This window comes from Malurus melanocephalus, unplaced genomic scaffold, assembly GCF_030028575.1.
Source record: "Malurus melanocephalus ecotype Western Australia unplaced genomic scaffold, MMel_1.1 scaffold_275, whole genome shotgun sequence".
NCBI classification, from domain to species: domain Eukaryota; kingdom Metazoa; phylum Chordata; class Aves; order Passeriformes; family Maluridae; genus Malurus; species Malurus melanocephalus.
Genome location: NW_026623507.1, coordinates 679,866 through 694,622, shown reverse-complemented (window position 1 = coordinate 694,622; position 14,757 = coordinate 679,866). Strand labels below are relative to the sequence as shown.

At 47.3% G+C, this 14,757-nt stretch overlaps 1 protein-coding gene across 1 annotated transcript; it reads left to right on the top strand.

The window, feature by feature from the left end:
* The first annotated feature begins 3,453 nt into the window (after positions 1 to 3,453).
* Positions 3,454 to 14,562, top strand: LRRC58 (leucine rich repeat containing 58). The gene is made up of 3 exons (XM_057376264.1): positions 3,454 to 4,018; positions 12,823 to 12,951; positions 14,229 to 14,562. The coding sequence occupies exons 1-3, from the start codon at positions 3,513 to 3,515 to the stop codon at positions 14,560 to 14,562; spliced, it is 969 nt and encodes a 322-aa protein (XP_057232247.1). The 5' UTR covers positions 3,454 to 3,512.
* Positions 14,563 to 14,757: the final 195 nt, after the last annotated feature.

Below are 14,757 nucleotides of genomic sequence, written 5' to 3'. Positions count from 1 at the left end.
GTCTGCTGTGGCTGTGTGGATGGGGGTGGCTGCTGGGGCAGCCAGAGATGTGTGCTGGCAGCTGAGTTTACAGAGCTTGCACTTGCACTGAAAGCAGAGGGATGGGCTGCGGTCTGTGGCAAGCTGAGCTCTCCAAGAAGCCATACAACAAATTCTAGAGTAGCCTGGGGCAGCAAGCTGGGAGTGCAGCAACAGAGCCTCTGGAAATGCTGCCTCTGGAGCCTCTTCCTCCTTGTGCCTCGCGAAGGGATGGGTGGAAAACACTGCTCGTTCTGAGTGCAACAATTCTCAAAGGGGATGGAAACATCTCAGCTCCTGCACRGAGAGGAAGGGCAGCCCAGACTGAGTGATACCCAGTCTGCTGCAGGCTGCTCAGTCACTAACTCCTGCAGGATCATCTGGCTGCTGGGGAAGGAAGTGCTGAACTTCAGCCATTGCCCTCTGGGACCATTGCTGTACAGACTACAAGGGGCAGGGAAGGGTTTTGTTTTTGGTTTGGTTTTTTTTTTTCCAAAAAACCAAATGTAAGCAACAAACAAAAAAGGCCCACTCCCTCTATATTCCCTCCTGTATGTGTGTGAAATTTATCAGTATTCTGTAGGTTTCCTTAGTGCACTTATTTTACTTGATTTTGTAATTTTTTTGAAGCAGGGGGGTTTGGATATTACTGCCAAATAAATGAAACAAAATTTAAAAATAACACTTGTTTGGTTTATTGTTCATAAGCCACATGACTTGTTTGCAAAAAAGAAATRTTGTCTGCACTTTCATACACAGATCTCAGTGTGTTGGATGTGACTGTTTTATAGCTGGGGAATCAGGTGGAAAGAACCCATAGGCAAGTAAAAACAATAACTAAAGGCCTTGGAATTATGACTGAATGGTGAAATAGCCTTTAATGGTGATGTATGACAGCAGGACATGTCCTACCATTCATCTCCCCACATGCCACTGCAGTGTGTGCTTCTGTGCAGATAATGGTCTGAGAGAAGAAAAAGCTGCCTTGCTTTGTTCTCTTGGTGTACTCCTTCAAAACAGTTCCAAAACCCCCAAACAACTCACAAACATTGCCTCTTCCATATTATTTTTCACACCAAATGGCCTCTTTAGCATGGACCAGCTGCTGCATATGCAGCCTTTTCTGTGGCACTCCCTGTGCATTCACTGCTCGACTGCAAATTGAGGCTGTTTTATTACTGCAATTTCTACTGCAAGAATTTCCCAGGATTTTAAGAAGGAATTAATGGAAACGGCAGTCACAAGTTTACCTAGGTGGCACTATAAATACTTTGTCTCGTGCATCATGCATACATACTGAAGCAAAGTGATTTTAGGGTGGGAGAGAGGAAAAGCAAAAATTCTGTTTTCCACTGCTTGTAGAGGCCTGGGAAAAGCTCTGACCTTTTTATGGAGTTAAGCACATCTGAGTACTAAATTGCTGCACAATAGCTAYCTACCCTTAATCACTTCACAATTCTCCAGTGCTGTTAACCTTCAGATTGAGAAATAGGCTATTTAAGTGGATGATCAGGTCTCTGAACTGCTTTTGTAAGGTATTTATTAACTTTAGTTCTGAAGACAGGAGCAAACTGATCTATAGAAAGTCTTGATTCCTGAATGAGGTCACAGGACACACCTTGAGGAGAACTAGGCTTAAAGCACYACAGAAAACAAGAGCAAAATCCAAGTGACCTTACTCTTGTGCTTACATAAACTCAGTCCTAAAACTATACTGGAATCAGCACAATCTTCATAGAGTGGGAAAAATTAGGCTGATAAGAAATTAAAGATATTGGTGAAGTGTTCTGCAGCTGTCTCTGGGTTCACATCAGGGCTTACATTTGTGAATCCAYAGTCTTGGAAAACAAATTAATCAAGTCCAATGGCAAGTGACCTGTTCATTCCTACTCACTATGGCACACTCTTGAAGGCTGGGCATAGCCCTGACAACTTCCTCCTCTCAGCAATATGAGCTGTCACCTCAGAATTGTGGTGGTAAAATCCTGAGTTCATAAGAGCACCAAAAGAAGGACGGGTGGACCATGGTTTTCATCCACAGTATTCTGGACACCCTTGAACTGAGCACTGTTGTTACATCACACATTGTTTCAAACTTTTGGCTGGTACAAGCAAACTGATTTGTTTCTGTTTCTTCCAGTCTAAGATGACAGAGACTTTAGTGTACATGAAGTGTTTTAAGCAGGTTGGAGGTTGCTACTCCCTTCTTCTTGGCTCCTCTATGCATCACAAGGAAGCAAGTCTGCTTCTTAAAGCCTGGACTTAGTTCCCTTGGGTTCTGAATCTTCTCATTATCACAGCATATAGCTGCTGCTTCTTCTGATGATTACTGACCACACTGATGTTAAACTGTGTTCAAAGAGTGATGAACTGAAATCACAGGTTCTGATTTGCCTGTGTGTGTGTATGGTACAACCAGGGTCAGCTCCAGGTCCATCTGCGACTAGCACCAGAGCACTTTGCCTGACACATTTGCTGGTTGTGGATTAACTCCTGCCAATGCCCCGGCTCAAGAGCAAAGCTGTCTTTTCACATCCCAGCCAAGGACATGCACTGAGGTTCTTCTGGGAGTATCTCTTCTGGTGCTCCACGGCAGCAGCTCACAGAAGCATAGAATGTTTTGGGTTGGATCCTCAAAGATCAGCCAGTTCCAACCTCCAAAGCAGATCAACCCTTGGACAGAACAGCGGCTGAGCAGGGATGCTGGACCAGGGATGCTGGGGAGGCTCTGCCGCCAGCAGAGAGGCACAAACCTCTGAGGGGTCGGGCAGCCACCTCTCCCTCGGGCTCCGAGGATGCCCAAAAGCGGCAGGGGAAAGGCTATGATTTGACAGTAAGCGGAGCTCTGGTRTCCCGATTCCTGTGAGCTTGGTGTAAAACACTTGGCAGGGAGCGGCTGCCATTTCCAGCCGGCGGTTCTGTATCAGCACGGCGGGCCAGGCCCGCGGGGCGAGGAGAAGGGCCGGGCCAGGAGCGGGTTCGCGGCCACCATCGATCGCTGTGGGGCCACCATCGCTGTGGGGACACCATCGTTGTGGGGACACCATCGCTGTGGGGCCACCATCGCTGTGGGGACACCATCGCTGTGGGGCCACCATCGCTGTGGGGCCACCATCGCTGTGGGGCCACCATCGCTGTGGGGACACCATCGCTGTGGGGACACCGTCGCTGTGGGGCCACCGTCGCTGAGGGGCCACCATCGCTGTGGGGACACCATCGCTGTGGGCCCACCTCCCGCACCGCGCTCCCATCCTCGTTCCGGGGCCGCCCAACGCTCCCTCTCCGTTCACCGCCCACCGTGGGCGCCCCGCAACCTGCATAGAGCGCTGGCCCCTCAGACACCGCTGGGGTCGCTGTGGCCGGGCCGGGATGGAGCCTGACGCGGTGGAGCCCGGGGGGCGGCGGGGCCGGGCCGGTTCCGGGGCGGGCCGGGGCGGGGCGAGGCGCGGAAGCCCCCGGGGTGACGCGTGAGGCCGTCGGGCCGTGCGGGCGGGATGGCGGCGGCCGGCGGAGACGGCCCCGAGCTGGAGCCGGGAGCGGAGCCGGCGCTGGAGATGGAGCTGGAGCTCGAGTCGGAGCCCGAGCCCGAGGCGGAGCTGGCGGCGGAGCTGTCGGCGCGGCGCAGCGCGGAGGCGCGGCGGTTGGTGCTGTCGCCGCGGCGKCTCTTGGGCCCGCTGCCCGCCGGGCTGTCGCAGTGGTTCCCGGCGCTGGAGGTGCTGGACGTGAGCGGGACGGGGCTGGCGGAGATGGGCACAGAGTTGCTGTCCCTGCCGTGCCTCCACACGCTGCTGGCCAAGAACAACCGGCTGGGCGGGCCCGGCTCGCTGCCCAAGGGGCTGGGGCAGGCGCCGCTCGCCCGCTCCCTCCGCGTCCTCAACCTCAGCGGGAACCGCTTCGCCGAGGTGCCCCCCGCGCTGCTGCGGCTCCGCGGGCTGCGCAGCCTCAGCCTCGGCGGCAACCGGCTCCACGGCATCCCGCCCGACATCCAGGAGCTCCACAGGTGAGGGACGGGCCCCGCGGGAACGGCTCGGCAAGCCCGGCCGGCTTTTCTGCCACGCTCCCCCTCGGGGGATCAGTTCTCTCCAGCCTCAGGTGTCTCCAAGCACTGCTTCCTTTTGGTCATGTTGAGTTATGAAAACTCCAGGACGTTCTTTACCTCATCAATATGTATATTAGTATCTAAAGGGTGGATGGAGGATGGAGGCAGGCTTTTGTAGTCGTGCCAAGCAATAGGACAAGAGGCAACAGGCAGAAAATGATGCACAGGAAGTTCGTCCTGAACATGAGGAAGAGCTTCTTTACTGTGGAGGTGACCAGGCACTGGAACAGGCTGCCCAGAGAGGTTGTGGAGTCTCCCTCACTGGAGATATTCCAGTGAACACAAKCTGTGCCATGTGGTTTAGATGACCTTGCTTGAGCAGAGAGGTTGGGACATGCTGTGGTCCCTTCCAACCCAATTGACCGTGCGTATTCTTCAGGCGACCATGGGCCTTCTGTGCTCACAAAGTGGGTGACTCTTGAGACTGCCCAGTCCCTGGGCTCCCCTGGTGATGCTGTAATTCGTGTGAGTGTTGGTATGTGGAAGGCTCTCCATGGCTTTCCTTTCATGCATATCTCTGGGTGACATCGAGAAAAACCCCATATGTCATGCAGCTCATGGCTGCACGATGTGCTGCTCAAAAGAATAAAGATGTGTTTGTGGCTGGTGCAAACAACAGGGCCTTTCTGTCAATACAGCTGCAGTCTCTCTGGGTGCTTGCTGTCATGGATGGGTTTTGTGGTGTTTCTCTCAATCCATCAACTCTSTAGATCTGACAGGTACTGACAGACCCAAAGCATGGAGCCCCAGTCTCTGCTCAAGTGCAGTGTACATCTGGCTCTGAGGCTGTATGCAACCACTGCAGGCCACTGATACAGAAACTTATGGCTGAATCMCAGCAGTTGGGAACAGTGGTGGGGTGGGGACAGCCCTTAGATAGCACTGGGTATTGGCTGCCTGATTGTCCTGGGCTGGGTGCTCCTGCAGCCTGCTGTCGTTCTGGGCAGGCTGGATGCTTGTGACTGAAGTGACACAGGCACCTCAGTGTTTCTGCTGGATTCCCAAGCCTCAGACTGCTCTCTGTGCAGCTCTCTGCTAAAACTTTGGATCTGGTCTTTATTTGCTTTCACTCTTTGCCAAGGGACTTGCCAGAGGCACCTCTCTTATGCAAATTCCAGTAGCCTTGACCCTAAATACCTGGATTCACTGTGATGGCTCAGCAGAGCCACATGCAGTGGAAGCATAGGATGTTCTGTATGGAGTGATGTCTCCYATGGGCCTAGGTGAGAGTACCTACTACTTGTGTGCTGATGAGAAATGGTTTTGTCTGCTGCAGGATCATACACTTGGGTTTTGTGGTTTTTGTCCAGGTGGCATAGCATGCATCTGTTAAGGATTTGGAGCAATTCTTTGTYAAGCTCTCTGGGCTGAGAGATGCTGTGAGACATTTTGAGTGATGAAGAATCCCCTTATCCTTCTTGGCAGAGTTGTGATGCCTCCTTCTTTGGGGCTGTCACAAGGAAGAGAAAGCTCAGCTTTTTTTCTGTCCAGGAACAGATACTTCAGGAATGAAAAAGAAAATGAGGCATGGGACAGGAGGCCAATGGAGGAAGGCAGTTGTGTGAGGATGATCACACAACTCCATAACAAGTCTCTAGCATCCAGGATGTGGTTGGGATCCGATTGTTGCTCCCTCCTCTGAGTCACAGGCTCCCTGCCACTGTTCATATGGTCTTGGTCTGTGGTGGGTTTTTTCTCTGTCTTTTCCTTTTTTTTCCCTCAAGAATACAAACCTCAGCCCTGCTTTTCTTGTGTGGTGTCCCCAGGAAGGTACTGAGCACACGGTGCCCCAGCAGGCTGTGACCTGTGCTCCACACTGCACCGCTGTCACTGCTGTGTTCCTTTGATCTGCCCTGAAAGCAGGGCGCCTTGTTGTCCTGTCCTGCAGCTCTTCTTGGGCTGCTCATGCTTGAAGCCCCAGAACAATAATTCTGAGAGAGCAAATTCAGACAAAGCTATTGAACTGTCCATTTATTGTTTATCATCACAAAAATTACACTTAGACACAGCTTCTGTCTGCTGCCCACATCACCACTGCTACCTCAGTGAACTTCTGCAAACATGTCAACATAATATCATTGAACTTTAGCTCAAGATAGCAGATCTGTGCCCCACCAGGATTGTCAGCTTCTTTACCACTCTGCCATCAGGGACTTCTGTATCTGGAACTGCTTCAGTAACAAAAGGAAGCTGCACAGGGCTTGCCAGTTCTGGGAGAAAACAACACTTTATAATGTGTTGTTCCACCAGAGGGAATCCTGAATCTCTTCATTGGGACCCAGATAACCAATAACCATTGTCAAAAACTTCATAACTTCTGGAGAGAAACTGCTGCCAGACTCTGCTCCGAGCTGTTGACGAGAGAGGCATCCTCAGCATGGTTGTGCTTGTTGTGGAAGTGGGTAAAAAGAGCCTGAGCAAGGACAGAGCAGAGCCAGCTGTTACAGCAGTGTGGAGGCCTCTGGTAATTTCTGAGCTCTGGAAGTTGGAGCTCTGGAAGTTGGTGTGGCTTCCATTAACTTCACAGCTCAATCTGCAAATGCCAGTCTTGAGTTGCTGACAAGCCAGGACCTTGAACCTTTTTCCATGTGCAACTTCTCATAAAAAGAAATTTTCTTTATCGTAGGGGCTCTGAGACCACAGGGGAATGCAGGCAGCACTCTCACTGGTCAAATTGATCCTGTTGCCACTGGAGTTCCTGGGACTGGCAGTTCTCTTCCCGTGACCCTGGCAGCTTCCCATTTGCTCCAGTCACTGATTATAGAGCAGACTGGAGCTGCAGAAATTTAGAAATGCTTCTTAGATTTTCAAGGAATGTCTGAGCTGTGATGAGATTTTTTTTTAAAACTCTTGATAACTAAGCCTCATGTCTTTCCTCTGCACCCCATAGTGCCCTGTTTTAGTTTTTGAAGGGACAGCATGTCAGTTTTAGTGAAGACYAGGAATATAGCAGGTAAGGAGTCTATGTGTGTGGTAAAGTTGAAAGTGGAAAAAGCTGATGGGTCTGACCTRCCAAAGGAGAAGGAACGTGCTGATGACTACAAATACAAAGGTCCTGGAATGGGAGGTATGTGCCACGTGTTGTTAATTACAGGAAGATAATAAAACCACCAYTTTGCAGCAAGCTGTATTTGGGTCAGGCATGTTGTACAGAAACTTTTTCCCAGCCATGTTCCTGGTGACTTGGCAAGTTAATGAACTTGGTGATAAGAACCACAGCCAGTCCTGCTGCTGTCATGTCATACTCCTTCCTGCTCCAGCTATCTGCCCCATCCTTGCCCACACAAGTGTTCTGTGTGCAGTGCATGCAGACTGCATGGAAAGTGAGTGCCATGTTCCTGATTATTGGTTATATCCTAGGCTGTTGTGGAAGGAGCACCTCTGTGCTTGAAGCTTCCTTTGCATGACTTCATAAGTCTATGATGATGATTGTTCTGGTGATGGCAGTAGGGTGATGCTGATCATAGCAAGCTGGCACCAAGGATGAATAGCCTTTGTTTCATGTTTCCCATTAGGAAAATTCAGTGCTCTTTCATCCTACTGTCACTGCAAGCATCAAGGGTGACCAGCAACAGTCTTATGTGTTTCTGAGAAATGTAGGTGTTGCCCCAGCTGAGGGGTTTTTCTTGATCCTGATGAGGCCATGCCAAGTCCTCCTGTATGCCCAGCACCCCCAAGTTCCTGAGCTGGCATGTCAGTCCAGTACAAGACCTGAGAATTGACTCTTGCTGTGAGTTTAGAGTGGTGAACACACCAGACCTGTGAGAGCAGCCTTCTTTGCATTGCTTCCCTTTTTGTTGCCAGATAAAATACGAGCTTAGCGTAGGCAGACACAAGTGTTATCTTCTCTGTAGTTCTCCCTGCTGACCTTGGCTGTGTTTTCAGTGGGAGATGTTGTGGTCAGTCACTCTCTCTCAGACTCAAGTCACAGCCCTGAACTGTGATCTGCGGAGATTCCACTGCTGCATTGGTTCTGCCTATCCTTCCTGTGCTGATCCAGCTGGGAATGTGCTGTGGGGCAATGTGTATTACAGCTGGTGAACTCRAAATGTGCCCATCTACTCGTGTCCATTCTGGCACAAAATTTGTATGGCAAGTCTGGTAAAACATAGTTCTTACCTTCATGGTGCAACCTTTTGGCTTAAGGGTGCACAGATTGCCCTGATCAGTGTGCAGGCCTGGGAAATGTCCTGCGAGTGTCCCATAAAGTGAGTAATTCTCAAGGGCTTAGCAAAACACAGCTATTACTTTGAATTACCCATGTGAATTTTGTCTTAGTGAATACTCTCGTGCTCAGCAGAACACAGGGAGCAGGCAGAAAGAGTTTGGAAAAGACCTGTGTATGTTCCTTACCTCCTTGCTGGTATTCCTCTAATAAAGCCCAGTTGTRCGAGGGCTGGGATCAAAGACCTCAAATGCCTAACTGGATTCATCCAAGGTCTGTGTAAAGGCTTAGATGCATTGAAAACCAGAGCGTTTGCGTTCATTCGTGGGCAGCATTAAGCATGTTAGACAAGCATACGCTTAAAGAACAGCTGTTAGTGTGGGAAAAAGGGCAAGTGGAGCTTTGATAAAGATACAGCATTAGGAAATCTGCTYGCTGTCTCTCTTCTTCCCCTCTTCAAACGTTTTGCAAATAGTGTTCAGACGACCGTTTGATCTTAAATTTGCGTGTCAGCAAAGGCTATGCAGTTCTCTCAGGAATTAGCAAATCGTAGAACAGGGTTAACAGGAGTGTACTGTGGGCTGCTTTGAAATTCCTCCCTTGCATGAGCCTCAAAACTGCCCTGGAAATTTCTTGCTAAAAAGTTTATCTTAAAAAGACCTGGAGCTATTTCAGGCACCATTGTTGGTTTGGGTTTTTTTTAGATTACCTATTTAGATGCGTTTGTTTGATGTCAGCTGTTAAATTTTATCCGAAGAAGCATCTGTGGGGAAACAGGGTGGATTGAAAATGTGAGTATCTTGTATGCCARAAGATATTATCCTCTTAAAACATGACTATGGGAGTGCTGTGGTAATTGATTGTGTATAAAAATGAGTGGGCTCTTCTTATTTACTGTGTTTGGRGGCTTTTGGATTTGATTTTTGGTATATGATGACCTGAAAACATCAAGGATATACTCAAGCAAGAAGGAGCAGTCTCTTTGCATATTAACCTTTGTTGCCACTCCCTGAATTGATCAGACTTGTTAGAGCATTTCTCCACTGCTCTCCTAGTAGGTAAAAGTATTTTCATGGCCACTCTCTAACTGGATGAAATACTCTGCTGGAAAGGAGCCCCACATGATGGGCTCTGTGCTTGGCAGCAATTAGTACTGGCTGTGCTGAGCAGGGGGCTGCTGGCTATGAGGCTGAAAGGGACTCTGGCCTTTTATTAGTGTATTTGTCAACATTGCTAAAAGGCAGGAGAGAAAGTGTCAACCCTCATTAGTTACTCTGTCAAATGGTTGTTGGGCTTTTTTTTCAGATTCTGTTGAGATTGATTTTTTTTTTTTAGTGTTTGTCCGCTCTTGAAACTCATTCAGCTTGAGTCTGTGTGGCAGATTGGAAGTACATCAGTCATTCTAGCTTCAAAAATTGGAACTGAGCTTGTGTTTGTTTGATGATAGTTGATCTCTRGCTTTTTGAAGATTCTGGACTTTTGTAAGTGCAGAAAAAAATCCAGTTCTGTGTACACAGCAGTTCACAAGACCTTAGCTGATCAATCAAAATGACTGTACAGATTAATGATTGTCAGGAGAACCAGGTCTAAGTGTGAAAGGTTAGTTAGAAGTATTCACTAAGCTCAGTGCCATCTCTGCTGTGGTCCTCCTGCAGAAAACTGTGGTGAATGTTGTGGATGGACTTACTGCAGGTTCTTGTGTGAAGAGTGCAGAGCTCTGCAGTGCTTTTGCTTATCTTACCAAGCAGCAAACAGCCATGCCCTAAGYAGGACAACTCGAGAGCCAGCATCACCTTGGCTTCTAGATACTAGATACTAGACTAGATCTAGATACTAGACTGAGTGTGACATGAAAATCAGGGCAGATGAGCTGGAAACAAACTCTCATCCCAGTGCTGTGGTCAGTRCTCTTGATAAAAGGCTCATGTCCTTGAAAATCCATTCCTGTGTCATGATTAGCTTTGCTTAGACAATTCTTGACACTTTTTTTGAGGCAGAAATGGCTGTTGTTGATTCCTTCACCTTGCTTAGCCAAGACTAGGCTTGATCCTTCTTCCTAGCAAATTGTACTTTGAGGGATGTGAGTTARGGATTTTGTTTTCCTACTGAGCAGTGTTTCGGTGGAAGCTATATGAATATCTTTCATATGTTTTAAATAAGTTTCTTTGTAGTTTCAAAACCTCCTCCATGTGGTTTTTTTCATAAATTAATCATCTAATTAATATCATAACTTGATGTGGAAATTCTGAATTTGCTGTACCACACTGGGCCCCATAAGTTGTTAGTCTACTGACTCCAAAAAGGTGATTCAGAAGATGAGCAAGAAGAAAACATTTTTTAAAAAGCACTTTGTTGCCAGAGAAGGAGTTATCTTGTTTAGTGGGTTTTTAGTTAGAGACAGTTTGTATTCTGATGTTGGGTCTTTATATCCTTCCTGTGATGACTGWGTGTTCTCATTACAGACTTACAAAGAATGGATCTGAAGCTGTAWGAAGTTTGTAGGCAGTGTTTTTGCACATTTAGTTTGTACAGTAAGCTGCTCTTGAAACACATACATTTTACACCTTGAAATTAATTCCCAAAATATTTTTTAGTATATAATTCGTGCCCTCTTCTTCCCTGGTTGTGTGTATTTTTGTGCCACGTCACTTTACAGGCATTAGTGTCCTCAAACAAAAGGATGAGGAGTTAATTATTCACTTTTCCTAAGAAGTGCAAACTTGTACACATCCAAACCTTGTTTAAATATTGAAATCCACATTGCCAGAATTCCCTTGCCCAACAGTTTTTGGTGTGGGCTCCAGCAATGGCATGGAGGTAAAAAATGCTTAGGAATTGTATAGTCAGCAGCTAAGTCCCTGGTGAGAGCCAAGCAGCCCTAAATCCACCTTGGGAAACAATGGAGGTCGAAGGAGGAATTTTGGTTAAAACTCAGGGCTTTGTTAGGGGATCAAAAGTTAATTAAAAATAATCTCTCTGCACAGCAGCCTTCCTCCTACCCCCAGTCCTCACCTACAGGTTGTCTGAATAGAAGAGAGGTTACATTGGAGCACCCTGTGTGCACTTTCTTGCACATTCAGAGTAACCTCCAAATGTGCTGTCCCACTTGGTCTGTCATTACATCCTTCCATATAATCAAATCCAGTTTAAGAATTAATTTTGTACCCACTTTGTCAAATTCCAATTATTTCATTTGCCTTTGACATACTCAAAAAATAGAAGTGAATCCAGGGGAAGCTTTGTGCTGCAGTAGTGGCCTCTGTAGTGTAATCAGATCCTATCATCAGATCTCTCAGCTTCAAATTTCTTGCAAAAACTGGGTGAGACAGACTCTTTCTGCTGTTCCTGGTGTTCCATATATGCTGTGGCCCAAAGTTTCAGGGCTCAGACCTTGTCTGGTGTGGTTCTGTGCCATATGTCTCAGTTTCTGGGGTGAGATGAAGGTGTCTCCTACCCCAAGGAAGTTTTAACTTGTACTTAAAGGCTGATGGAGCCTGGATGAGTTCACTTTCCCTGGCCTGTGGGCAATRCTTGCTGGATAAGAGAAGGCCAAGGTGCGTTGTAGTTAGGCAGGTAAACTGAGTCTGTGCTGGAGATACTGAACCTGGACTGTGGGATCCACCATTTTCAAACATGGGCAAAAATCTTGGCTGGACTGTGATTAGCAAGAAGTATCCCCACTGAGCACAGGAAAAGAAAGCTAATTGAAATCTATGAAATGGGGACTTGAAAATATTGTGTCAAAGAGAAATGCTTGCCAGTTTTTCTTCCTAGAAGGGTAGGGATGCACAGGAAATACTGGCTACTCCACCTGGCAGAAAGGATCTAGTGACTCTCTCCATTCCTGTCTCCCATCCACTGAGTTTTCACAGGACATGCAGTAATTTTTTTTATTTAGGCCCAGACTACTAGCCCTAACCCAGTGAAGCCCAGCTATGGTTTCTGGTAGCTTTGGGCTTCATGATTTCAGTGTAATGAAATCAATCTCTCTTGCATGCATGTACTTGTGTGACTTGGGCACACTGTGCTGTGGTCTTGTTGTTATGTGAATTGTATCAAAGGGGGACTGGCTGCCTCTGGCTAATGCTGAAAAGTTCCAGTTAGTCACCGAGGAGTCAGATGATTCCACAAAGAGCAGCTAGTGCKGGTGCAGAGCCAGGATTTCCAGGAAGAGACACTGCTCTCATGCTCTGCTCCTGCCAAAACTGAGAGCTCCCAGTGGCTGCAGCAGGATCAGTGTGAGCTGCACTTCCTTGGAAATAGGAGCAGGAGCTTTGCATAAAGAGTTGGTGTAGGAATACATGGTTGTCTGGTGCCTGCCTGTAGGAGTCTGGAGATAAATCTCAACATTATTTATTGTGAAACAGCAGCCGTGTTGTAATTTTGATGTGCAACTCAGCTTTTTTTTTGCTCTTAGCAAATTATCTGTGCGTAATCATCTGTMAGTTTCCTTTAAGAAATGCAAGAGATGTGAAAACCTAAATGTTAAAGAAGACTTAAAATTAATGAAATAATGCACTGTTTTCTTTCTGTTTTTCAGTTTAGAGTTTCTATACCTTGGAGGGAATTTCATTACGGCAATTCCACCTGAATTAGCAAAACTGCCTTCTCTGAGGTATCTAGTTCTGTGTGACAACAAGATCCAGAGCATTCCACCTCAGCTGGCACAGTGAGTATTTACTGTCATCAGCCATCAGCTGTAATTAACTCTTTGAAYTTTTTCTCTGTGTGTGGATAAAAGYACCTGTGAGGACCTATTTGTSCTTCAGTTTGTTRATGGGACTRGACTTGAGAAAGAACATCCTTGGCATGGTGCACTGCAGGCACACTAYGAATATATGATCTGGTAAACTTTATCAAAGGGTTATGTTAAAAAAAACATCACTGAGATTGCACCTTGCAGTGAATTAATAGATTTGTATAGAGGGCCCTGAAAAGTACCTGGGCAACTCAGCAAAGATACATTGCTRCCTTAAGAAGTAAGAATGGTACTGTTTTATTAATAATGAATGCTTGATCTGTTTTGTCTTTYACCCAAAACCTTTTTGTGTGTACTTTTATCTTGTACCATCCCATGTGTCCTTGGCATTCCTTACTTTAGGATTTCAGAATGTTGTAGTGTTCATTTAATCCTACAGCACAGTTCTAGGGGCTAGGTTACTGCTTTATCTGTTCATGATGGGGGAAAGAGGACACTGCAGCTCTGTCTGTGTAGCCTAAGATGGGAAATGAAGATGGGAAGTGTAGCTGTAACCCAAAAAGAATCTGAATGACAGCATGGAGTTCTCTGAGTTGGAATTTGATGGTGTAAGGGGATTATTCTCGMTGTACAAAGTCTTACAGCTTTTACAAGTTTGGGAGCAGTGCTTTGTGCTTCCTGAGAGGGAAATGCCTCATCCAAAAGGAAAATAATTTATTGTCCCTTGTGCTGCTGCTGACCTGGCCTGACCTTGCTCAGATCTGGTGGTATCACAGCACGAGGTGGTGCAGCCACAAGCAATGAAAACATGGGGCTTTCCAGGGCTGGCTGCCTCCCAGCAATCATCTTTAATGCATGAGACAGAGCAGGTGACTTATTCAGAGCACTGCATGGGACTGTTCTTGACACGTGCACTGGGTACAAGGAAACGTTATGYCCCCTGAAAGCACTCAGTTTGTGTGCTTTTGTTCCTCCTTTTTGGGGGTGTGTGGAGAATACTGAGGGGGACAGCAGCAATGTTTAAGACTGTGTTTTTTTTTGGTAGGTATTCCAGTGCTGAGCCAAGTTTTCTAGTGCATTGTGTGCTGGAGTAAGAGCAGCTTTTTAGCAAGAATTTATGTTTTAAAAGGGAGAAAAGCCAAAGAAGAAGAAATTTGTGGGAGAGGGGAGACTAATTAGATCTGCATAATGCAGTTGTGGGGCAATTTTGCTCGCACAGTTGACCAAGTATCCATCTCCATCCTTAGGCTGGATTCCCTGCGTTCCCTTAGCCTGCACAATAACCTGCTGACTTACCTTCCTCGAGAGATCCTGAACCTGGTYCACCTGGAAGAGCTGAGCTTGCGTGGGAACCCATTGGTGGTGCGTTTTGTTCGTGACCTGACCTACAATCCCCCGAGCCTCCAGGAACTGGCCGGGCGCACGGTGAAAACYCGCAACGTTCCCTACGCTCCCAGCGATCTCCCGGAGAGCCTCGTCCGCTACCTGAGCTTGGCCAGCAACTGTCCCAATCCTAAATGTGGGGGTGAGTTCAGCTTCACAACTCTGCCTCCTGCTCTTGATGGTGTCCTTTCTCTCTGACTTGCCATGATGTTGTAGCTCAGTCAGCTTGGAATTACTGCATCCATGTTCTGGCTCTATTTCCCTGGCTCCAGGTCTGCTGCAAACTTGTCCTTAAGGAGCCTTTTTCACTTAGGAACAGTATTCAGAGTTGTAGTGCTGCTTTTCTGTATTTGCATGGGAGTGTGAGACAGCACTTCATCCCAGCATTCCACC